Consider the following 25,481-nt stretch of genomic DNA (forward strand, 5'->3'; position numbering starts at 1 on the left):
TTTTTAATAAGGGGTTGTTATTTCTTCTGGTTTTTTCCACACTTCCTTGATTAAAGCCCCTTAATTTTGAATTTACAATTGCTGAGAGAGAGGAGTTCAGTCTACCTTATAACTCATCCTCTTTAGTAAACCTCTCAGTCTCCTCAGACTGAGACAGATCTCTGTTCAAATATGCCAATAAGTGCCATGGTCTGAAAAGGGGAGGGGACCGTGGCATTACACGAGTCTGGGACACGAGAGTAGGATGCAGGTAGAATGATTTATTCAGGCGTGCACAGGATTCTTATCAGTTCAGGCAGGGAAAGGACCTGGGGTATCAGACAGACCTAGGGTGGGGTATCAGACAGACAAAGGGGGAGCAAATCAGGATAGGGGCACAGGCGAAAGAGGGAGGAATGTGGGAGGACCTGGGGAGAGAAAGGGTGAACGGAGGCTGTTTCCTCCCTGCAACTCCTTCAACCAATAGGCAGAGAAACAGGGGAGCAGGGAGGTGAACAGGCTGGGATATGCCCGGAAGATACAAATTCTGGGGGAACATACAATGTGTGTATACATAATAACTATAAAGTCTGTATCATAAAGTCCGTTCAATCACTGTACATCCTTTTCCACTTCTGAGATTTTCCCCATTCTGATTCCTGGTCCTTCACAAATAAGGGCAATGCAGTACCATTGTACTTTATAAAGAAGAAATCAAATGTTTGAATTTTTAATGGATGGCTGTAATAGAACTGGGTATGACTTTTAAAAAGTTTATATTTTCCATTTGTTGGTGTGTAGGGCTCTGGGCTTTGAGCACAGCAGGGGCTACAAGTCCACAAGCCCTTGTGATGTGCGACATTTTGGTGCCCAGAGGGCCTTGGGACATCACCAGAGCCCTGCCCTGCCCAAGGAATATATAAAGGAGCAGGGAGCTTAGCCCACTCCCAGGAGATCCACTCTCTCAAGAGGAAGTAGTTCACTGGATTTCTCTCTGCAGGAGATAACGACAGAGGTAGACAAGAAGAGGATGGAGATGGAGAAGGGGAAGGTAACCCCAAGTCCTGGCCTGCCCTGGTGTATTTGTGCTTAATTAGATGTTGCTATTTTTTAGTCTGTGTTTGGTCCAGCCACTTGTGAGAGTCTGTTCTTTTCCTGCCAAGTTATGAGAAAACAAGTACTGATAAATGAAACCTTTGTCCTTGAAGGAAGGCATCTTGTATAAACTGAAATTAATTGGTACCTCACTACTGGCTGATGGCCCTTCAAGGGCATTTGAAGAAGAAAGTGAAGAGGAGGGTGATGAAGTACGTCCCCAGACTCATTTAGGAAAGACCCCCCAAGGTGCAGCATGCAGGCATGGGGAAAGGCAGAGTACCTACGCATGCGCAGAAGAGATGCCATTTGCATAACGGAGGGAGGGACTGAAGGCCTCTAGCTGGGCGGTGCTGGCCACACCTGCCCAGGTAGATGTCACCAATTAATTCCATAAAAAGCAGAGAGCTTGTGCTGGGAGTGGAACTCAAGCTTCACATTGAAGGACAACATTGCCTTTTGTGGGAACGCCCGCCATCTTGTGAGCCTACCAACACTCCAAGGATGCAGCTTCTGCAGGCATTCTGGAGTCAGTAAGATAACTTTGTAAGCAACACCTGAGTTAGTGGGGGAGTCGTACAGAGGGCTTATTTTCCTCCTCCTCCCTCTCTCAGGTTTTCGTTTTGTTGGCTACTTTTTTGGTAATACTGTTGAGCTTTCAACGGTGTATGGTTTCAGTTCAGCATCCTCCCTCCCTGCTACACCTGGGCCCGTGGCTGGACCTGCAGATGAGACCAAGTGGACATCCCATCGGCCAGAGTGATGCAGCTGGATCAATGCAGAAATCAGGATTAACATCAAGATAGATCAACACTGGAACCAGAACTTTTTCTATCTATCTCTCTCACTTTTTCTCCCTGCCCTATGCTTTTAGAGTGGGTTTAGGACTTTTCCAGTCATGCTCATCTGTTTCTGGTCCATCTCGGGAGCAAGGCGAGTGTTGGCAGCATTGATAATCATGGAATCACAGAATATTCTGAGTTGGGAGGGACCCACAAGGATCATCCAAGTCCAGTTCCTGGCCCTGCACAAGTCACCCCAACAATCCCACCATTTCCCTGAGAGTGTTGTCTAAACGCTCCTTGAGCTCTGGCAGCCTTGGTGCTGTGACCACTGCCCTGGGTAGCCTGTTCAGTGCCCAACCACCCTTTGGGGGAAGAACCTTTTCCTAATATCCAACCTAAACCTCCCCTGACACAGCTCCAGCCATTCCCTCGAGTCCTGTCACTGGGTCACACAGAGCAGAGATTGGTGCCTGAGGGAAGAGAGACTCACCTAGAGATTTCCTGACACCATCTCACTCTTGTCCAGCACTTCTCAAGAACGTGAAGCACACAGGGAAACTTTTAAAAACCTGGATTTATTCTTGCATCACTTCACTTGCATAACCAGCATATAATTTTTGTCCAACATTGCTCAGCCTAAACCTGGCAGGTGCCCCTGTGGTGACTGAGGTTGGGAACTGCCCAGTTCCTCACACAAGGGGGCACATTTAGGACCTTTGCTTAACTGGACCTTATCTGTAAATATTTCTTTTTTGTTTTTAAGAAACAAAGAAGAAACTATACCATTTATTTAGCAGCAAAAAGTGCACCAAATAGTAACACTACTAGTGGAGAGGGAAATTTCACAGTTTCAGGTATTAACATTGACAAAATAATGCAACTGCCTTTTTTTATTGACACTTGACCTCGACGAAGTAGAAGGTTTCCATCCCTTGATCATCTCAAGGATGAAGGAAATGCAAAACATCTGTTCCCAGATGTTCCCTTGAGGAATTAAAAACAATTAATAATAAGCTTAAAACTTTGCCAAAGGATAATTAAAATGCTCCCACTCTGCCACAGACCCTGTTAGATGAGGGAAGTATGCTACGGGAACCAGAAAGATGCTCTGGTTTGCCTGTGGGAGAGATGCAGCAGTGCTGACTGGCACACTGAGGTCAGGAAACATTCCCAAGTCCTCCAAGTCCTCCAGTCCTCTCCACAGCCCCTACACCCCTTTGTCTGTCACTGCTGCAGGAGGATAACAATGCTTCAGGCAAGGAAGGAGAATGAGAGTGACTGTTACAAACTGCTGGCACTCAAATTAGTGGGGTGATGCAGGGATCTAAATTCCTCTTCAGCAACTTGAGGACTGGAATAGGGGAATTCTGCACAAGCTGTTACCAGCACCAAAGCCTTCCTGGAAAACCTGCCACAGATTCTGTGGCTGCCCTGTCCATGGAAGTGTTCAAGGCCAAGTTGGAAGGGGCTTGGAGCAACCTGGTCTAGTGGAAGGTGTCCCTGCCCCTGCATGGGGCTGGAATGAGATGATATTAAAGGTTCCTTCCAACCTTCTACAAATTGCCCCAGAAGGGCAGGGTAACCCAGGTTCTTGCTAATATATCCCTTGGGGTGGGCTACAGTGAAACAGTGTTTGCAAATATATATATGTAGGGTTTATTTTAGAACAATTTTGTTTCAAAAGTAAACAGCTATGTTGCTGTTTTGGGTGTTATCATCTATAGTGGTACAATATTAAAGCATATTAAAGTAGGCAATATTAAAGCATAAAAATAATACTTGAGGAAATGTATAAGGAAAGGTAGGGAAAGAAAGGATAAAAGTGGAAAGGTATGTATGGTCACCACCTGCTGAATCCAGCAATGAAACTTGGTAGGGGGATTCCAGGGGAAAGTGGGGGCTACTGGGGATACTGATGTGGCTCCCACATCCAGTACAACATCCCTGTGGGTCCAGTACCTATCACGATATCCCCTGTCTGTGACAGGATCAAGCTACCCATTCCCAAATTCTCCAGAATTTCAGGGTCACTTTTGCAACCCAATGAACTGTCCCAACCCCCATGCCAATTCTCCAGATTCAAAACCCAAAATCTGAATTTTTTGGAGCCCATCCCTTCCCATGGGAAGTTCCGCCAGGGGTTTCTCAAAAAAACATGAAGAAGCCCCTTCGAGTTTAAAAAGGAAGATTTTTGGGACAAAACCTTTAATTTGTCTAGCAATAAGAACCCTTGTAACTCTCTCTTTTTAATGATTTTTTTTTTAAGGAAGAAACCCATTTTATTTCCCTTATTTTAATTTTTAAAAATCCTCATTCCTTAATTACTATTTATTTTTCAGCAAAAAAACTATTATTATCTCTAGTAAGGAAAAAAGTTTATTTATTTCTTCTTTAATAAAAAACCTCCACCTTTATTTCAATTTTGATATCCCTCCAAACCTTATTATTCCTTATTTTTCCCCAGAACATCCTTATTCCCTGGGGCTTTTTAATGAAAAATCACTTAATCTCCTGCTTTTTTAGACATATTTTTTTTAAATCAAAGAGTTCTTATCACCTTTTCATTGGTTTAGGTGTTTTTTTCCCAGCAGAAACCCTAATTTTTCTCCATTATTCTTTGGGTTTGTTGGATTTTTAACTAAGAGGAAAAAAAACCTTCAAGTTTTTTTAGGTTAAAAAATAGCATTCTGGGTGGGAAAAGCCCTTAATCCCTGAAATTTCATAGACGATAAAGCCCATAAAAATGATTTATCATTCTTTTTGAATAGATATTATTTGTGTATTTTTATATATTTATATCTGTTATTGTCTGTGATTATCTGTAGGACCATGGCCCAGTTCAGCAGCAATGACACCTGGTGACACCTGGTAACAGCTGAGGTGAGCCGGGAGAGACCCTTACTGCCTCAATCCCTTCCCCGCTCCCCTACTGTGCCATCTCCCTGCTGATGTCATAACGCACCTTCCCAGGCCGCTGGTGATGTCACAAAGTGGTGCCCCACATCACTGGGTGCACTCCATGGCAAGGACTGGGGGCTACTGGCCCCTGCCCAGAGCCAGGAGGGGGGGTCAGGGGGCTGTTTTTAGGGCTGTGGGGGCTGTTCTGGCCCTTGGGGACAGGCAGGGCAGGGGTCATCAGACAGGAATTTGGGGAGCAGGATGGAGGGGTGCTGCACTGTCAGCATCAACAGGAAGCAGAGTTGCTTGTTCCCCACACTCCTGCAGCTCTCCACTGAGGGTGAAGATTTGGGGAGCTCCCTGAGGGCTGGTGGAACGGTTGGACAGGGTTGGGGCTACCTCGAGGCTCCTGCGAGCACAACATGTCCTCCATCCAGGGCCAGCTTCCAATGGGAGCTGGCACTTCTCACAGTTCTGGTTCTGGAGTGAAAAGGGGTCTGGGGTCCTGTGGCATGGGAGGTCCAACAGCTCTCACTGGCTTCTCAGGAGCTGGCTGGGCATCAGCCCTTTAACTAGTCTCCTTTGGGAGACCTTCTGGTTCTTCCCATAGGATCCTCTTGTGACATCAACCTGGGTTTTGGGGTACCATCTCTTTTTTGGGGGTTGGATGATCACAGCCCTGGTCCTGAGCCCTTCCCACATCCCCAGTTCTGCCCCAGCCCTGCTCAGTGAGCAGAGGGAGGCAGAACCTGGGGAACGGCCTAGTCCAGGCTCTTTATGAGGCCCATCTGTCACTTCTGAGATGCTGCAAGTGGAACCTGACGCCTCTTTCTGGTACTTTCCAGAGGTGGTGGCCATCTGGGATGTCGTGTCTGTGTACATCCTGGGGCAGATGAAGCAGGACAAGGTGGGTTGGCATCTTGGTCCTCCATAGTCCCCCCTCCCTGAGCATCATGGCACCACCCCAAGAGAACCCCATGTGCCTCAAGCTTCCAGGGCCGGAGAAACTCAGGATCATGCTGGGTCTATGCCAAGGATCATCCCCAGGAATCATTCCCTGGGTTTGAATTCCTTGGGATCTTCTTTAGCCAAGGAATTTTGGCAAATAATTTGAAGAGGGGAAGTAAGAAAATGGAGAATGTGAGTTTTTCATTTTTCCCACAGTTTTAACATTTCTTATCTCCAAAGTATTCACTCAGCTGTTTTGTCTTCTTCCTGGGCAGGGTGTCCTGATCCCAGGACTAGGGACCTTTGCTGTGGTCCCTGAGCAAGTTGATGGTGCAGAAGAGGTATATGTAGTGCGAAGACCTGTGTTCCAGTTGGACATGGATGTGTCCTGTCTGCGGGAGCTGATGTTCCCCACAGTGATGATCCCTGGTGAGAAGGGATCCTGCTTCACATTTGGAAGGGGGAGGGAACTGCCTCCAAAGTTGGGGGACAAAAACAAATCCCTCTTTCTCCCTGGCATTTTACAGTGAATTCCATGTGGAAATTTGCTCAGCTGTAGTCATGACAAAGCTCATCCTCTTCCTCCTTACAGGTGACATTGAGATTGCACCACTGGACTACTGGTGGCTGTCACAGACCACGTCCCTCCCGCCAGACATATTGAGGGACTGTGTGGAGGAGACCGTCCTCCTATACTCCTTTCAGCTGAGGGACAGGCAGCGCCTTGCCTTTGCCTTTGGGGACATTGGCGTCCTGTCGTGCCAGGACAATGTCCTGTGCATGCAGTTCCACCGCAGCTGCGTCAAGAAGCTGGAGAACTGGGACACCTGGGTGGCTCTGCTGCTCACTGTGAGCTGGAATCTGGGGACACTGATGTGCTGGAGCGTGTCCAGAGAAGGACAGCAGGGCTGGGGAAGGGGCTGAAGCACAAGTCTCATAAGAAGCAGCTGAGGGAGCTGGGGTGGCTCAGCCTGGAGAAAAGGAGGCTTAGCAGGGACTGTCTTGCTCTCTGCATCTACCTGAAAGGAAGGTGTAACCAGGTGCAGGTCTTCTTCCTGGGCAGATAATATTCTTCTCCCAGATAACAAGTGACTGGACAAATTCCACCAGGATATGTTTAGCTTGGATTTTAGGGAACATTTCTTCGTGTAAAGGTTTGTCCAGTTGTGGCACAGGCTGCCCAGGTTGGTGGAGTCACCATCCCTGGAGGTATTTAAGACGTGTGGATGTGGCATCTGGGGACGTGGTTTAGTGGTGTCCTTGGTTGGACTTGATGGTCTCCAGAGGCTCTTCCAACCTTAATGACTCTGTGATTCCACAATCGTAATATTCATGGATGAGGTTTGGGAAAAGGGGTTGGAGATGTGGCTCCTAAAGGAACAGGAGACAGGTCTGCTTCCTCCACGGGAATCTCCTGATGGCTCCACGTCACTCTGCAGAGGCTCTGTGTGCCGGATGCTGGTCTCAATGATGGAGCGACCGCTGCTGGGGGGATGCAGGCTGCATGGGCTCACTCGTTCCCCAGGTGAGTGTGCTTCCTCAGTGGCTTCCCGGTTCCTTTCTATCCTGTAGGGTGTGGGAGTTGCCATTCCTCAAGCCTGTGTCATCATTCGCTTCTGCAGTTGACCTCAGTGATCCTTGTGGGTCCCTTCCAATTCAGTATGTTGTCATTCTGTGATTCCAGGTTTCAGTTTGCTGTGTCTGAGGCTTTCTCCACCTGGCACACGAAGGTTGCAGAGAAGCACAGGGTCAGAACAGGTACGGGTCGGGTCCCTGCTGCTCTACCCCACATGGGGTGATCACAGGGCTGTTCCCAAGAGCTGCCTCCTTTCCCAGGGGCACAGGAACATCCTGACAAGTTTTCCCTCCCCATGCTACCAAACCAGAGACCAGGCATGAGGCAGCAAGAGCCAGGGATGAAGCCACCTGCCAGGTGAGACCCTCGTGGGAAGGGATGGGAGGGATCCTTGCACCCCTGGGTGATAGCCTCCTCAGACACTTGGGTTGTAGTGACTCAGAAAGGACCACGGGAAACAGCCCCAGCTCTCTGCTTCTCTCCAACATCTGGGAAGCTTTGGCCCCAGAGGAAAACAGGATATCTGCCTGCCCTGTGCTCCTGCTGACTCCTCATGTCTCTGCAGTGTGCTCCCCGTGTCCCCAGGCATCTTTCCTGGGATGGGGGAGACAGATGGGCAGGAGTCGACTCCTTCAGCCAGGCTTGACACCACACTCCTGGCCTCTGAGAACTGCCAGAGAGCGCTGCAGGTATGTGCCAGATGGATCAGACCTGAAGAAAGCTCCTCCAAAGCTGAGCCTAACTGTGCCTGACACCTCCAGGAGGTCTGTCAGCTGTCTGCAGAGTGGGAGCACGGGAATTCCTGCTGGAGAGAGCAGAAGGTGGAATGGCTGGCGTGGGAAGCCTGGGCTGCCAGGGAGGATCAGCAGGTGCCCCAGGTATGGGCAGGGACCCTGTGTGTGAGGGCACCTTGGCTGCCCATAGAACGCTCTCAGATCAGGGGCACGGGGGGTGGAATTGAGGATCAGAGGGGACCTCAGGGGGATCAGGGAAGGACATTTGGGGGTGGGGGAGGGGTCTCTTGTAGGGGTTGGAGATTCCCGGAGGGCTTAGGGTATCTCAGGGGGCTTTGAGGGTCCCTGGGGTGGTTTGGGGGTAATCCCTGGGGATTGGAGGGATCCTGGGGTTTTGGGGGACTCTTCCCAGGGAGGTGGGAGTCCCTGAGGACCTGGATGGAGGGGGGTGGTCTCTGAGAGGGTTTGGTATGCCCTGGGGATTATGAGTATCCTGGGGCTTTGGGGGGATTCTTAGGACTGAAAGGGATGGGATTCCTTGGGGGAAAGTTGGGGGTCACCCAACCACAGAGCAGAATTTGCCCACTCATTCCCCAAGGGAAAGCTCTGGGAAGCACCATCAGCCATCAGCCATGGTGTGGTGCGGAGTCTCCCAGCTCCCACATTTCCAGAGATACTAGGAAGCGTCACCTCTCATTTACTGAAAGTGTCCCCTCCTTGGCAGCTATCTGGCCCTGGAGGTCCTTGGGCTCCCCATCCTTCACTCCAGCCCCAGAGAAAGGGGGTCACTGTGACATGGGGGAGGACTGGAACCCCCCTCCCTGTGGACGAGATGGTGGAGAGATTCCAACCTGGGACCAGGTGGGTGAATGCAGGACCAGATGGGTGGATGTGGGACCTGGGTGGGCGCAGGTTGGGATGAGGGGAAAGGCAGATGGCAGCTCTGGGAGAATGATTTCTTGTTGTTTGCAGGCACCTTTCCCCACGAGCCATCCAGGTGCTCCATGCGCTGGAGCCACATCAGACACGGAGGAACATCTTCATGTTTTTGGCTGAGAACAAGCGGCGGTGGCAGGAGCAACAGAAGCAGCTCTGCAGGTAACTCCGAAGGGATAGAATTCCCCCCATCCCTCCTCTGAGGCAGCCCTGGGGGACAAAAGTGGGTTTGGAGGCTGCCTTTGGGCTGGAACCCCCTGATGCCCACTTGGACACCCAGCATTGGCTTCCCCTGTAGGACAGAAAAGTCCTGGCTGGAGGCAGAGGGACTCTGACAGCTGGCTACCTGCTTCCCAAACCCTGAGAGCCCTTCCTTGGTAGAGTTCTACCCCACAACACCTTGTCCTGACCAGGGGCACCTGTACAGGACACCTGTAGGGGACACCCAAGGTCTCAACCCAACCTGGCTTTGCCCCAGCTGCACCATAGGACCTTCTCATAGGCTGGGAAATCACCAGCGGCATCTCCCACTCCATGGACACCTTGAGGTGATTCCATCCCTGGTGCCTTAACCAATCCCACAGGAATTCTGTGCCTTGTCCCTGCCCGTATGACCAGACACCTCTCTCTCCCACCTCAGCTCCAGGTGCTCGTCCAGCAGCCAAGGAGCAAGGGCTGGAGTGGTGGCTGCGGCTGTGGCTAGTAGTGACAGGTCTGGGAGGCTGCTCACCTGCTGAAGTCCACCCATGGATACAAAATAAATACTGCCGGGGATGTTCCCACCTGGACTGAGTGGCCTGGGCCTGGTGATGGAGCCATCTAATAGGATCGTGCTGGTACCATGGCAGTTGGGGAGCTGTGTGTGGGGGACACGGGCTCTTCAGGAAGATGAGGAGGTGAGTTGCCTTCTGCTCAGGATGGGACTGAGCAGCAGGTAGGCCAAGGTGGGCACCATGTTAGTAGGTACCTGCTAGAGACCTCCTCTACAGGAGGAACAGTAGGTGAGGTTCCTTCACAAGCCCTGATCTTCATGGGGCACATGTACCCCCCTGCTACCTGCCAGGAGGAGAATTCAGACACCTGGGAGATCTCCAGAGTGCATTTTCTGGCATAGGTGATAGGGAATTGAGAGAGAAAGGTGCCTGTGGAGATGCCACCACTGTGGGATGAACTGGTTTTAACCCACCACTAGGGTTAAAACTTAGAGAAGACTAAGAATTCTAGAGTAAAATCCCTGGATGGAATGCTCCCCATACAATGATAAGCATCTGTTCAGAGGGATGGAGGAGAGACTATGCAGCCTCCTCCATTCAAATCCTGGCAGAAAAAGGGACATCGTGGTACTTTGTTAAGGAGACCGTGCGGTACCTGTCAGCCAAAGGAGATGGATTAAAGTGTTCTGCTGCTGAGTCAACGATCATGTCAAACCCTCTCTTCAAATGCCAAACCACATCCACCACCCCACCACCCCCATTAGGCATGGCAGGAGAACTTTACACCAATCAGAAATCCAAAAAAAAGTAAGTTTGGAATAGGGGAAAAATTGAGGAAGACTCCAACAAAACTGCTGAGATCAGTCGACAGGCTGAACCTGTCTTCTCCCCTATAGGGACACCTATTGCGTAAGAAACATACTCTATGCACACTAAATGCTGCTTTTATGATTAGAGTTTTTGTCTGTGCTTGCTTTGTAGTACAATAGATTGGTTTAAACACATTTTTGCAGTCAGACGATCCTCAAACCTTATTAACCTGTCACAATTTATTTTAGTAAAGAGTGTTATTCCCTAAACTCTTAGAGTGAACCTTTACAGATGCTGGCAGTTGCCAGCAGCAGATAACATGTTGGGAAGGCCAACTGAGGGGTCTCCATGCTGTTGGCTTAACCCCCCCCCCCAAAAAAAAAGGGCAGTTGAATCACCCTCCAATCTTGTGAATCTGTTCAGTGAAGGGTCTCCCCTTACAAGATGCCAACAGACTGCTCGGACACTGACAGACAAATAAATCACTAAGGGTTGAGAAAATCTCCCCTCTCTAAGGGTCAGGCAAACCCCCTCCCCTTTCACATGACAACCACCCACAGAGTCATTGATGCCTGCTGGGATGTCACTGCCCGAGAAGGTGCCACCATTTGAGTGGAGAGATGGGGGAACACTGGAGGGGGAATCGAGGATCGGTGAGGGAGCACTGGGAGAGGGCACTGGGAAGACTGGGGACCACTAGAAGGTAGGTGCTGGGAAGTGGTGCGGCCCTGGGAGCACTGAGAAGACTGGGGAGCACTGAGGAGGGCACTAGGTGCACTGGGGAGACAGGGAAGCACTGCAGAAAGCTGTTGCTGGCCTTCACCTCCCCGGGCAGCCCATCATCTGCCCCACCAACACTAGGGTCGGATATTTTCCTTCCCCAGGGAAGGAAGGCACTGTCATCCTCTTTCAGGTGCCCACCTCCGAAATTTAGATACAGTACCAAAATTTAAACATGTCCAGTGGTTGCTCCCACACAATCAGAATCTCTATATACTGTAGAAGGGGATAAAATCCCTGTGATGCATATGAGAAATGTGTTAGAGAAGAAAGTTTGGATCAGTCCTGCCTCAAGCAGAAGCAAACCCATCCATGGGACTGATTGTTTTTGCACCTAGTGGATGCACTTAGTGGGTCATGCAGAGGGACGGGGAAACATGATGTGTACCTCAAGGGGATATGATTTTTGGCTGACAACAGTCTGTAATATTGAATTGTATAGTATCAGTTGCTGAACGACACTGTCACTGCTTACCATGACTACCATGGACAATGAAGATGGACTGCTGCAGATACACCAGTTGTGAGCTCCTGATGCAACTTGCAACCAGTTGACAGCATACCAACTATCCTGCACTGGAAGAGATCTAGGAGGGGTAGAAGACACAACCATGGACTAAATGAACTCAACAGACATCTTGGAGGGATGGCCATTGACTATGGAAATGATACCTGTGCTTGTATACAAATATATAAATGTATATGTATATAGTGGGAAGGTATAGGATCTGGGCATGAGTTTGATGGTATAGAATAAGGGCTAGACCATGAGCAGCTGCCCTGGTTTTGGCCCAGATCAGTGGGAAGGCATGGGGTCAAGACATTGTGTTATTCAATAACGTTCATGTTATTTTCAGGAGTGGGGGAAAGAGATTTTCTCTCACTTCCAAGAAGAAGGGGTGTGGTTTCTGGTTGGGAGCAAGCATGGCAGATGCAGTGGTCTGGCATAGGGTCCTTCCACCACTCTTTTATTGTCCCAGGCTTACTGAGCATTTTGCATGTAAACCGCCCTCTCTGAACACTTTCTTTATTAGTATTGTTGCTGTTACTGTTCATTTTCTTATCTCATTGTTTGCAGTAAAATTGTTCTTGCAGCAACCTGTAACTTTCACCTTTTTGTGCCTCTAATTCTCAACTCCACCCCTGTAGCTGGAAGGGGGAGGGGGACTGGGGGGAGCAAGAGAGTGGTGTTGGGTTTGGGAATATTTCCGGGGGTTGTGGCTCACTAAACTGGGGAGTGCCATTCCTAAACCATGAAAACATGTTTCAGACACAAGCTAACAGAATACAGAATCAGTCTCACGCTTGAGAATCCACCTTCCAAATTATACTGTTTTAATCTTGAGGTAGGACTCCCAGCTCGGTCCTACCAGCACATCTGCTCTCACAGTCACCAAGACAAAGACAAAGTGTAGGGGGCATGTCCCAGGGGCAGAGAAATCAAGGGACATGCGCAGGGACAGATAACCCCATTGTTCAAGAAGGTCACATGGTATCCGGGTATATAGGGAAGCACCGAATTCAAATAAACTCTCTTTGATTACCACCTCAGAAGAGCGTACATCTTTCTTTATCATACAAATGACCACCATGTTACACATGGTGCACCCGAACATGGGACTTAGAACCTATATTAGGATAGTTTAGTATACCCTGAATCAGGCAGAAAACTCGGTAAACCCCAGTTATCGTATCGATTATTTGGATATGGGGGCTTTTAACTGAAAAAAAAAACCAAACCATTGTAAATCCGTTGTCTCAGTGGTATATGAGAAACGGGAATTAGAATAGTGAGCTCAAAAATATTAGGGAAAGTGCACAGGAAAAAAGAAAAAAGAAAGAAGAAAAGAAAAAGCTGACATCAGGGCAGCTGGAGAGAGCAGAGCAGGGCCAACATTTCGCAGAGCAGTGAGTGAGCTGAGAAAGCGGCGATACCAGCTAATATCGCAGCCGAGGCTGTCCCTGGGAGGCTGCAAGCCCCCGTGACTCAAAAAACTCAAGCAGCAGAGCACGCCAAACCCTGCAGGGAGCCCCGCTGCCAGCCGCCTGCCACGGCTAAGCCGTGTGTGCAAAAGTAGCACCGCTGCTGCCCGCAACACTCCCCAGACCACTGTGAGACCCCCGAGAACCCCGCACCGGCTTTCCGCCCAGCGGAAAGCGCTGCAGCTCTGCGCAGCCTGCAGCCCCCGCCCACGTCCGCCCACTGCCCCTGCCGGCCCCCTGCGCCACGTCCAAAACCGCGCGGGACCTGCTGAATCTGAACCAAACCCGTGCCACTGCCGCTTCTGCTACTGCTGGAGCCGCGCTAGGACCCCACGAGCCACCCCGCCACCCTTCCCCCCGTGTGTACCACAGTCTGCAACTGCGGGGAAACAGCTGAGCCACTCTTGTGCTACCGACCGCCCCTCCCCCACACACCTGTCGCTACAGGGACCCCATGCCGGATGTACCGGGACTGCTGCAGAACAGAGCCCAGCGCCGCCTAAACATCGCCCGCACCGCGACACCGCAACTCCCCGCCACAGTGCCGAACCCCCTGCACCGCCCAGCAGACGGGGGGAGCCCTGGAGCCGCCTTCTGCTGACCCGTGCCTGTCTGTAACGACAGTGCAACACCTCCACGCCAAGGAGAAACCCACCAGGAGCAGCGCAGACCGTGAAGGAACCTCCCACCGCTTTCCCGCCTCTTGCAGTTACCGGAGCCACGTCGCAGCCCGCACCGGGCAGGGGGGCCACCCCGTGGTCATTCACCACCGCCCCCAAGCTGATGGAGCCAACGGAGAGCCCCACTGGACACAGACGGAGACGTCTAGAGGAAAAAAGCTACGGAGAACCAGCAGATCCAGAAACTGAATGTAAACGCAGCAGCCAAAGAAAGAACTCCCAGACATGTGGGTCTATAGCACCAAGACTAAGGTAAACATGGGAGGCTTTATCTCCATGGAAACCTCACGAGACATTGAAACATTAACTTTACTGCTAAAATCTTACCACATTCAAACTAAAAAGGCAAAGTTACCAGAATTAATAAGATTTGTTAGGTCTACACACCCCACACTCCCACTAACAGAAGTGTTACATTTAAACACATGGGAAACAGTGGGACACATTCTAAACCAAAGGGCAGAGCTTGCAACATAGTACCAGTTTATACAGCGATAATGTCAACCCTCCACAAAGCACACAAGCAAACGAAACAATTAACCCACACCTCATCCCCTGCTCACACTGCGGGCAGCAGCACAACCGCTAGGCATAGTAACAGAAATATACGAGATGTACTGGGGGGAGAAAAAAGAGTTGTTCGTGAGTTAAGTTGAGGGTCAGGAGCCAAAAGCCACGGGAACATAGGTCACTGGGAGAGAACAAAGCCCGAAATGCAGGATCCCAAGCCATGGGATCAGTGCACAGAGCTCTGTTACAGTGATGAGGGGGGTAACCCAGCCCCTCTGCCCCCCCACGCTGCGAATGAACAGCGACTGGGCTGTGTCTCGGACTGGGCCCAGCCATCCTGCCCACCAAATGGACCGGAAGCTGATCCGTCTCTTCCAGTCCCAATGCTGCCCCGCCCCGCCTATAGACATGAGGGGGAAGAAAGCCCCTCCCCCACACCGCCTCCACCACCCAGCACCACCCCCCCACAGGGAACCGGGCTCACTGGAACCACAGGGGGGGAGGCAAAGGGGGATGAGGAGGAGGGACCATGGATGATTCCAGCGGGAGGGAGCAAGGAGGTAAACAGGGGAAGGTCAGCCAACAAGTGGGAGCAATGTCAGTATGAGGCATTTCGAGTGGGAGGCTTGAAGGATGTTCGGGCATGCTCAATCAATACTACCCAACGTCAGTCCCCTCAATTTCAGCCTCTGTCATGTGAGGCTACAGAGAAATAGAGGCAGTTGGTAAGAGGTGCTGGCATGTCCTTAACCAATACTTTCAAGTATTTGGAGACATTGAGTTCCATCTGTTTTTTCACCCCACATGACTGGAAGAATCTAATGAAATTAGTTCTTAATAACACCCAATATATAGTCTGGTTAGCTGATTTTCGAGAAAATTGTGCTAAGTATGCAATTAACACCCAAGCAGGCATAACAACAAACCAATTAACCGGAGAGGGAAATTACAGCACGGTAGATGCTGAATCAATCTTTCCTCAGGAAATGTACAGAGTAATAGCCAAAAAGGCCTTGAAAGACATGAAAAACCCTCCCACTACAGACCAAGATAGCAACCTGTCCCCCACAAAAGTGTTACAAGGCTGTACTGAACCAAATTCACAATGCTTAGATCAGCTGCAATCTACTTTAAACAAGCAAGTTGAGTACAATAAAGCCAGAGAGATACTGTATAGGCAATTGGCTTTTAAAAAGGCAAACACAGGCTGTGAAAGAGCTTTGCAGACCCTTCCTGAAGGGGAGAGCTACAGCATTGCTGAGCTGGTTCAACCCTATGAAAGAGTTAGCTCTGTGGAGCACCAGTCTGCCCCTCTTGCAAGTTGTAGCAAGAGGTCAGACACAGAGCTAGTTGTGTTAGATGTGGTGACCCTGACCACTCTCAAAGGGATTGTCTTTGGAGACCCTTAGCAGCAACATCCCGCAAGTACCTAAACAGCAGGGAATGGGCTGAGTCATACCAGGGGTGCCATGGACAAGGCAAAAGCCATGCCATGAACATCACATTGCTTGCTGCCATGCTGTTCGCTATCCTCCTCTTTGCCACCTGCTTTCACGAGCAAGAGAGGAAGCAGCTTGAGGCAAGTCACAATGTGCCAACAACCAGCCCCAAAAATACCCCTGTATTCTGCACCCCCAAGAAAGGTGAGAAGTGGAGAACACTGTAAATGTTAAGAGCAGTAAACGTGGTCATAGAGCTTACAGAAGCATCGCAGCTTGGACTTGCCTCATCTGCTATACTCCCAGCAAACTGACCACTAGTGGTAATTGCTTTAAAGGACTGTTTCCTTACCATCTCCCTACACCCTGAGGACACGCCAAGTTTTACCTTTTCCATCATGACCTTGAACAATGCACAACCCATGCAAGGCTATTGCTGGGTTGTCCTTCCTCAGGGGATGCAAAACAGCCCAACGAGAAATCAAACAGCTATCATACACCATCATGTAGATGACATACTAATAACCGCGGGCACAGGAAATGAACTGCCATTTATTCTTACTGCTCTAACCAAAGCTGCCCAAGATGCAGGATTACAGGTTGCTCCAAAAAAGATCCAACCATCACAACCCTGGACCTACCTTGGATGGGAAATCATGCAGCCAGAAACCTCTCCACAGCCACTGCAGTTCGAGGTAAAAGACAATTTAACTTTACATGAGTTGCAAAAAATTCTGGGAGCCATCAACTGGTTAAGGTCGATTTTAGGTATAACCCCAGAGGGGCTATACCCTCTATTTGAGCTGCTACAGGGGAACTCCAATCTAACGTCTAACAAGTCTCTGACAGCAGAACCCAAACAGGTGTTAGACATTTGTGCCAAGGCAATAGAAAGCAGACAAGGCAGAAGGAGAAATCCTGAACTGCAAATCTACCTGGCCCTTGTTCCCAGCAGGTACCAGCCATTTGCAGTTTTGTTTCAGTGGGATCAGACTGACAAAGACCCACTGCAAATTCTAAGTGGTCGTTTCTGCCCCACACACCACCTAAAACTGTGTGAACTACTAATGAGATGTTTGCCAAACTTGTCATTAAAGGTAAAAGACAATCACAAGAACTAGATGGAAGAGGTCCTGCCACCATCTTCACCCCAGTTGCAAAGAACAACTTCGATTGGATGCCAACTGAGGATGCAGAATTCCAGGCTGCCCTGGCAGGTTTTAACGGTGACATTTCAATCCATCTCCCTAAACACAGAATGTGGGCAGAAATTGGTAGTTTACCTTTAAAAACCACAACCAGATGCAAACATGAACCAGTGAAAAGCCTCACAGTTTTCACAGAAGCATCTGGAAAAACACGAAAAGCTGCAATGACTTGGGTAAATCCTGACACAGGACAATGGGAACGAGAGGTACAGACCATGAACCAAAGTTCTGTACAGGTTCTGGAACTGACTACCATTCCATTACCTTGGGGAAATTTTCTGAATGACCTATTAATATTGTTACCGATTCCTTTTATACTGTAAAGTTAGTCTCCCGTCTCGAGAGTTCGTTTCTTCGAGATATTGTTAACCCTCACATGTTGTTTGAAATGCGTTCTGTTTTGTTTCTTGTGAATCATAGAAGGTTTGATTTCTATATAATGCACACAAGGTCATGGACTGACATGCCAGGGCCAATAGCTGACGGAAACTGAGAGGCTGATAAAGCAACTATGTTTAACACCATACCTAAAGTCTTAGAGCAAGCGAAATTGTCTCACTCATTTTTCCATCAGAACGCATTTTTCCATCAGAGACAATTCCAGATAACACTCAATCAGGCTTGAGACATAATCATGTCATGCTCAAACTGTCAGAAAATCACACCCATACCATCTCAGGAAGGCGTTAACCCCAGAGTGTTAATGGTAAATGAGATTTGACAAACAGATATCATGCACATCTCTGAATTTGGCACGTTAAATATGTACATGTAAATAGATACACATTCCCAATACATAACTGCCACAGCACACGCAGGGAAAAGGCCAAGGATGTCATTAGGCACTGGTTCAGTTGTTTTGCTACCCTTGGTACCCCAAAACAGATCTAGACCAATAATGAACCAGCTTTTATCTCAGAAAAAGTAAGAAATTTCCTGTCAGAATGGAGAATTTCGTGTCACAGGTATCCCACACTTACCAACTGGACAAGCAATTATTGAAAGGGCACATCACACACTGAAGCGCATGTTAGAAAAACAAAAAAGAAGAGGGGAATGTGTGTAGCCCGCAAGAGCATCTGTGGAAAGCCACGTATGTTATCAATTTTTTGAATTGTGACAGTGCTGAAAGAAGCAGGTATGAAAAGCAGCACAAGTCTCAGGATCTCGCCTCCCCCAAACCACTGGTCATGGTGACAGATTTAATTTCAGGGCAGTGGATGGGACCGTTAGATCTCGTCACTTGGGGACAAGGTTACACATGTGTGGCTACAGGAAAAGAGCTTAAGTGGATTCCTTCAAGGTGTGTAAGACCCTACTTAGGTACACAACCACAGCAACAAGAACCAGAGTAACACAGAAGTTATAAAAGAGTTACGTTTATGTTTCAGGTTTACATTAAGAGACGATCAGTGTGGTAAAAAGCAGTCTGTAAAAAATCTATGAATGTGTGTGTGATGAATGGAATGATGGCCATCAGTGAATGAGGCGTGAATGAATAAGAGAGTTGTTTGACTGGACAAATGTATGAAACACAAAAACACCTCACAAAATAACGCTACCTCCGCCACATGGTCACTTTAGGAGAATTTAGTTTTGCTAAGCTTAGCCTGTTTCTTAAATAAAGTTGAACTCCCCAGTTATTTAAAACCCTCAGATTAATAAAGATTATAAGTTTGCACAGTTAAGCAAAGACCTTTAGGTTAATAAAGTTATTTTTCCAAGCTGCACTACTCTTTAGGAATGCAAGAAAGTTTTATAAGGTTTACCATAGAGGTATAAGAGACCAAGCAAGCAATGTGCTGGGTCATTGCAAGCTTTGGTAGTTTACAATGTACTGTTCTGATTGTTTGCATTATTGTTGTTGTACTGTTTTCGTGACCTTCTTAAATAGTAAAGAAGAGGATGATGTAGGGGGCATGTCCCAGGGGCAGAGAAATCAAGGGACATGCGCAGGGACAGACAACCCATTGGTTAAGAAGGTCACGTGGTATCAGTGTATATAGGGAAGCGCCAAATTCAAATAAACTCTGATTACCACTTCAGAAGAGCATACATCTTTCTTTATCATACAAAGGACCACCATGTTACAGCAAAGCACGATAGTTCGTTCTGGTACCTTTAGTTTCCTCCTCATCTTCAGAGGGTTCACTCCCATTTTCAATCAGCCTCTCAGACTCAGCTGAACCAAGAGCAAGATAATATGCCGCTGACTCTGATCCTCCCTTCTCCAATTCCTCTGTCAAAGTGTCCACATGAGCCCAAGCCCAAGTGACCACCTGAGACTGGTTCTGGAGAACCACCACCAACTCCTGGAATAGCTACATCTTCCAGCTGTTGAAACAGAAACCAAGCAGACAAGCTGTGAAGGAAGACACGGAAGAGTTAGTAGTGACTTTGAATTCAAAGATATCACTTTCAATAATGTAAAAAAATAAAAATCCCTTAAGGAGGAGTTCATTTCACACTCACCATGAGCACTGAGAGTGACTCAAGGCTTCTCAAGATCTTAGTCTTCCTCTTGCTTTTTTGCAACTTATGTTTAAAAAGTACTTTAAAGAACAAAACAAAACATTAAAAAGAAAAAAAATGTACAAGTTAAAGGTGACAAAACTCACATAACTAAACCTGAAAAGAATCAGATTTGTCATTAAACAGATGTTCAACAACCTGCTTCTGTAACTGGATAAACCTCATTCCTTACACCCTGATGGGATGGAGGGGATGTAACCAGGAGAATAGGCAACTTCATTCAGACATTCACTCTAAAAGCACAGAATTACATGTTCACCCAACACAGGGAACAGCTTGTTATGCTCCTTTCAGCACAGACAAAGAGATAATCCTATTCATCGTGAATCATTCTCTGCCCAGAACAGTAAGTTGAATGAAACAAACAAGCTCAAGTTCCAAAGTTCAGATGACAGATCCCCATCTGACACTGCTGTTCCGGCCAACACTGGCAGTGCATGAACACAGGACAGCTGAATCCAGTAGTAAGGTCTGACATCAGACTTGGTTGTTTTGCTGCAGGACTTCAGGCTTCCTTGACCCCTAGCTATTCACCCCTGAACAACTCCAATGAAAAACTTTCTCAAAAATCAAATGAAGATGTGTTTAAGGATCAACTCATTGTGACTCTGGAAGTTTCTACAACACTTCAGTTGAAATGGTACAGTGCTGTTTGAGCTTCATCTCCAGACTTGTAGCCAATGAAGCCAAATTTCTATAACTTGCCATCTTTGGTGATTTTCAAGCAGCAATCAGTCAGCATACCAAAGGCAGCGAGCAAGTTCTGAGGGTCATCTTCCTTTTCCTGGTAAACGATAGGAAGAAAAATCAACCATGGACTACAGTTAGAGAGAGGCTTTGTGTCCAAACCAAAAGTTTTTCTGGTTTCAGAAGTGCTGCAGAAACCACACCGTATCATGACAACACTGACAAAAACCCCTACCTCAGCCACCAAAACCCCTCATCAACACCCCAAATCCATTACACCTACAGATCTCCAACAGCAAGACCTCTGCAGCAAAAGGGTGCATCCAGCACCCGGGCAGCCCAGGATCCTGCGGCATTAGCCTGACACGACCAAGTGCTCTGGTCAGCCCCCAGCACATCAAGGTAAAAAAGAGAGTTTATCACCTTTTGAAAAAAGGGCAAACAATTCAGAAAGTGTTTAAGGATGTTGCTAGGTCATGTAGAAAGAAAATGAAAATGGCAAAAGCAAAATCTGAACTTACTCTGGCCACTTCCGTAAAGGATAATAACAAGTGTTTCTATAAATACATTAATAGCAGAAGGAGGAGCAAGGAAAACATCCATTATTTATTATATGCAGGGGAATATAGTTACTAAAGATGAAGAAAAGGATGAGGTACTTAACACCTTCTTTGCCTCAGTTTTCAACAATAAGACAGGTTGCCCTCAGAACAGCTGGCCTCCAGAGCTGGTAGACAGGAATGGGGAGCTGAGTAGCCCTCCTGTTATCCAGGAGGAAGCAGTTAGTGACCTACTGAGTCACTTAGATGCTCACAAGTCCATGGGACCAGAAGGGATCCATCCTGGGGTGATGAGGGAGCTCGTGGAAGAGTTTGCCAAGCTGCTTTCCATCATTTATCAACAGTCTTGGTTCACCAAGGAGGTCCTAGATGACTGGAAGTTGGTGAATGTGACGCCCATCCACAAAAAGGGCTGGAAGGAGGTTTTGGGGCACTCCAGGCTTGTTAGCTTGACCTCGGTGCCTGGTAAGGTTATGGAGCAGATCATCCTGAGTGCGATCACACGGCACCTACAGGACGACCGGGAGATCAGACCTAGCCAGCACAGATTTAGGAAGGGCAAGTCCTACCTGACCAACATGATCTCCTTTTATGACCAGGTGACCCACCTGGTGGATAAGGGGAAGGCTGTAGATGTGTCTACCTGGACTTCAGTAAAGCCTTTGACACCGTATCCCACAGTACACTCCTGGAAAAGCTGCAGCCCACAGTTTGGACAGGGGCACTCCATACTGGGTTAGGAACTGGTTGGAGGACCAGGTCCAGAGAGTGGTGGGGAATGGAACTGCATCCAGTTGGTGACCGGTCACCAGTGGTGTCCCCCAGGGATCAGTGTTGGGTCCAGTACTTTTTAATGTCTTTTATTGATGATCTGAATGAAGGGATTGAGTCCACCATTAGCAAATTTGCAGGTGACACGATGTTGGGGGGGGAGTGTTGATCTTCTGGAGGGTAGGAGGGCTCTGGAGAGAGACCTGGACAGGTTGGAGAGATGGGCTGAATTAAACAGTATGAGGTATAACAACGCCAAGTGCCGGGTCCTGCACTTTGGCCACAACAACCTCCTGCAGCGCTACAGGTTGGGGACAGAATGGCTGAACAGGGCCAGGCAGAAGGAGACCTGGGGGTACTGACTGACAGTAGCTGAACATGATCCAGCATGTGCCCAGGTAGCCAAGAAGGCCAATGGCATCCTGACCTGTATCAGGAACAGCGTGACCAGCAGGACCAGGGAAAGGATTCCGCCCCTGTACTCAACACTGATGAGGCCACACCTCGAGTGCTGTGTCCAGTTCTGGGCCCTTCAGTTTAGGAAGGACACTGAGGTACTGGAGAGCATCCAAAGAAGAACAACAAGGCTGGTGAAGGGTCTGGAGCACAAGTCCTAGCAGGAGTAGCTGAGGGAGCTGGGGTTGTTCAGCCTGGAGGAGGTTGAGGGGAGGCCTCATCACTCTCTACAACTATCTGAAAGGAGGTTGTGGGTATCGGTCTCTTCTCCCAGGCAACCATCAACTGGACAAGAAGGCACAGTCTTAAGCTGCACCAGGGGAGATCTACGTTAGACATTAGGAAGAAGTTTTTTACAGAAAGAGTGATTGGGCGTTGGAATGGGCTGCATAGGGTGGTGGAGTCACCATCCCTGGAGGTATTTAAGAGACTGGATGTGGCACTTAGTGCCATGGTCTAGTTGACAAGGTGGTGTTAGGTCAAAGGTTGGACTTGATGTTCTCAGAGGTCTTTTCCTTGCAGTCAAGGAGCATGTTTTGGTTTGGTGGTGGTTTGTTGTGGGGGTTTTTGGTGGTGTGTTGGGTCTTTCGACTTTTTGTTTCTTTGTTTTTGAACTATGGAAAAAATCTCTAAAGAAGTATGTTGCAGTACTATCCTGTGTAGACAAGCAGATTGAAAAACCAACAGATGAGCATTTTGTTCCTTGATATACAACTGAGAAGTAGTGGCAGTACTTTTCTTTAAACAGCAGAGCAAGTATCGAGAAATGTGAAGCCACTGCTCAGGTATTTCCCCTGAGTTCCAAATCATTAAACCACAGGCTCTTACACTGCTTTCCACCCCTCCCACCCTCAGCACATGATATGAGGTGGCATAGAATAACCTGAAAGTCTTAGCCTTGCCTCTCCTGGCTATTGAAAAAATTACCTAATCCTGGCTGGAACTAGGACAGCAGGCTTGGAGGAAGCTTGGAGGCATTTCTCCTCAGCTTTGCTGATAGGAAAGGGAACACGAGGATAATTCAGGAGCTGCCCATCTGGTCCCATCCTGTAGGAGGCATGTCCAGGGGTGTGGGGGAAGCACCCAGGGCAAGGGAGCTCAGGGGACATGTGCCAGAATCTATATTCTCATTGGTTATAAGGTCACATGGTTTTAAGGGGTAAAAAGAGCGCCGGGTTTGAATAAATTTCTCTTTGACCACCACCTCAGCTGGGAGCAGGCTCCATTTCTTTATTATATAAAGATCCAACACATGGCGAACCCGAATGTGGGGCCCTCGGACCTAAATTAGATAGACTAGAATTCCCTGCATCAGGGAAAGATTCGGTAACTCCGGAAACTTATTAATTCTAGAATACGGGAGTTTCCACTGAAAAAAACCCAGACGTCTTTAAACCGTTGTCTCAGTTGGTTCTGAGAAATACAGGTTAGTACTGAGAGCTTGAAAAATATTAAGGAAAGTGCACAGGAACAGAGAAGAAGTAAAAGAAAAAGAAGAAGCCTAAAACCAGGAGAGCAGCTGCGGCAAAAGCGGAGTGGGATTGGCTAACCATCTGAGTGATGAGCGGAGCTGAAAGGCAGTGTCAGCAGCCAGTATCCTGGCAGAGGCCACCCCCTGAGTGACCGTGAGCACTGCAGCTCAAAAAATTGAGTGGCGGAGCGCATCAAACCTGCCGGGAGCCCCTACTGCCGCGTCGTTTGCCATGCGCTAAGCCCCGAGCATGCGAAAGCAGCACTGCCGCTGCCCAAACATCCCAACTCACCCGCAGGGATGCCAGTCCCCCTGCCAGCACACTTTTCTGCCAAGTGGAGGAGCACCACCGCTCCGTGCAGCCTACTACCTACCCGCACTCGCCCGCTGCTGCTGCGCACCTTGTACCATGCTAAAAACCATGTGGGACCCGCAGCAGCCACGCTGCGAAAGCCCGCCACCGCCGCCGCCTTCTGCCGACCCATGTGCCCCTGCAACCACGGGATGCAGCCTCTGCGCTGCTGAACCAGCCGTTGGAAGCGCTGCAGATGGTGAGGGAACCTCACGCTGCGCTGCCGCCGCCGCACCGTCATCGGATGCAGCCCCCATGCCACCGAGGACGCCGCCACCGACCCACCTCGGGACCTGCCGCACCACGTTGGGGGGACCTACCACCACCCGCAGCCGCTGGAGGAGCTGCTACAGGGACTCGAACAGCAACGAATGCCGCCAGGAATGCGGGGAGAAAAAGACTACGAGAGAACAGCCGAACCGGAAACCGAAAGTAAACTCAGCCACCGCTAAACAAAGGACCCTCCACACACGTGGACCTACAGCAGCTAGAGCAAGGTATGGGAACCTTTTTCTCTACTGAGATATCACGAGACACAGAAGCATTAGCTATCCTGCTAAGACCTTATCACGTACAAACCACAAGGGCTGAATTAACAGAACTTGTACAATTCATTAAAACAGCCGTGCCAGAGCTGCTGCTTGTAGAAACCCTACAAATATGGGACAAAATTGGAAACCTCATGAGACTGAAAACTCAGGCAGGAGACCCCCAAGTTAATAATGCCATTTCAACCTGGCAAATAATTATGTTTGCTTTACACAGAGCCCACGAGCAAACAGTATAATCATCCCTCACTAACACACAAACCCCCACCCACGCTGCTGGTCGCAACCCGAATCTTACGCGTAGATACACAAACACACGGGGGTTTACCGGGAGGGGAAGGAAACGCTTGTGAGTTAAGTTATGGGTTGGGTACCGGTAGCCACAGGAACACAGGTCACAGGGAGGGAACGGAGCCTTTAACACGGGATCCCAGCCCATGTGATCAGCGTAGGGGGCCCCGTTGCAGCGATGAGAGGGGGAACCCAGCCTATTTACCACCTCTCGCTGTGGATGAACAGTGACCACATGTACTGGCATGGGTGTCGGATGTCGACCCGTCTCTTCCAGCCCCAGCCCTGCCCCGCTCCAACCATAGGAGTGAAGGGACAAGCAGGGGAAAATCGGTTGACAGGTGGGAACAGTGTTGGGAGGAGGCATCTTGTGTGGGAGACTTGCAGGTTATACACACATACCCAGTTGTTTTTCACCAATGTCAGCCCCCTCAATTCCAGCCTCTGCCATATGAGGTGACAAAGGAATTGAGGCAATTGGTAAGGGAAACTGGTGTGTCCTCAATACTTAGGCATATTTGGAGATGCTGAGTTCCACCTATGTTTTTAAACCTCATGATTGGAAGACCTTACTAACACTCAGTACAGCGTCTGGTTAACCGATTATTGGGAGAATATCACTGTGTACGCTAACAACCCGCAAGCAGGCGTAACAACACACCAACTAACCGAGGAGGGGAATTACAGCCCAATCCAATTACCCCAGAGAAATATATGAAGTAATAGTCAAACAAGCCCT

The 25,481-nt window shown here is 48.8% G+C and overlaps 1 protein-coding gene across 4 annotated transcripts; it reads left to right on the top strand.

Annotated features, from left to right (window-relative positions):
• Positions 1-4,905: 4,905 nt before the first annotated feature.
• On the top strand, positions 4,906-9,740 carry LOC113957761 (coiled-coil domain-containing protein 81-like). Of its 4 annotated transcripts, XM_027665524.1 has the most exons (13): positions 4,906-5,097; positions 5,603-5,664; positions 5,981-6,134; positions 6,298-6,554; positions 7,145-7,230; positions 7,390-7,463; positions 7,542-7,638; positions 7,847-7,970; positions 8,043-8,159; positions 8,740-8,876; positions 8,988-9,113; positions 9,250-9,499; positions 9,598-9,697. In XM_027665524.1, the coding sequence occupies exons 1-12, from the start codon at positions 5,019-5,021 to the stop codon at positions 9,284-9,286; spliced, it is 1,350 nt and encodes a 449-aa protein (XP_027521325.1). In that variant the 5' UTR covers positions 4,906-5,018; the 3' UTR covers positions 9,287-9,499; positions 9,598-9,697. The 4 variants fall into 4 exon arrangements, with proteins under 4 accessions (XP_027521325.1, XP_027521323.1, XP_027521324.1 ...); XM_027665522.1 differs by lacking the exon at positions 9,250-9,499 and having other exon boundaries at positions 9,592-9,740; XM_027665523.1 differs by lacking the exon at positions 9,250-9,499 and having other exon boundaries at positions 9,598-9,740.
• Positions 9,741-25,481: the final 15,741 nt, after the last annotated feature.

This window comes from Corapipo altera, unplaced genomic scaffold, assembly GCF_003945725.1.
Source record: "Corapipo altera isolate COAL_440 unplaced genomic scaffold, ASM394572v1 151, whole genome shotgun sequence".
Classification (NCBI taxonomy): Eukaryota; Metazoa; Chordata; class Aves; order Passeriformes; family Pipridae; genus Corapipo; species Corapipo altera.

Bases quoted from the DNA above. Each gene is read 5' to 3' on its own strand.
- LOC113957761 (XM_027665522.1), top strand. From the start codon at position 5,019: ATGGAGGGGTGCTGCACTGTCAGCATCAACAGGAAGCAGAGTTGCTTG. The intron at 7,971-8,042 runs GTATGTGCCAGA...TGACACCTCCAG, and splicing joins ACTGCCAGAGAGCGCTGCAG to GAGGTCTGTCAGCTGTCTGC. The intron at 8,160-8,739 runs GTATGGGCAGGG...CCTCCTTGGCAG, and splicing joins AGGATCAGCAGGTGCCCCAG to CTATCTGGCCCTGGAGGTCC.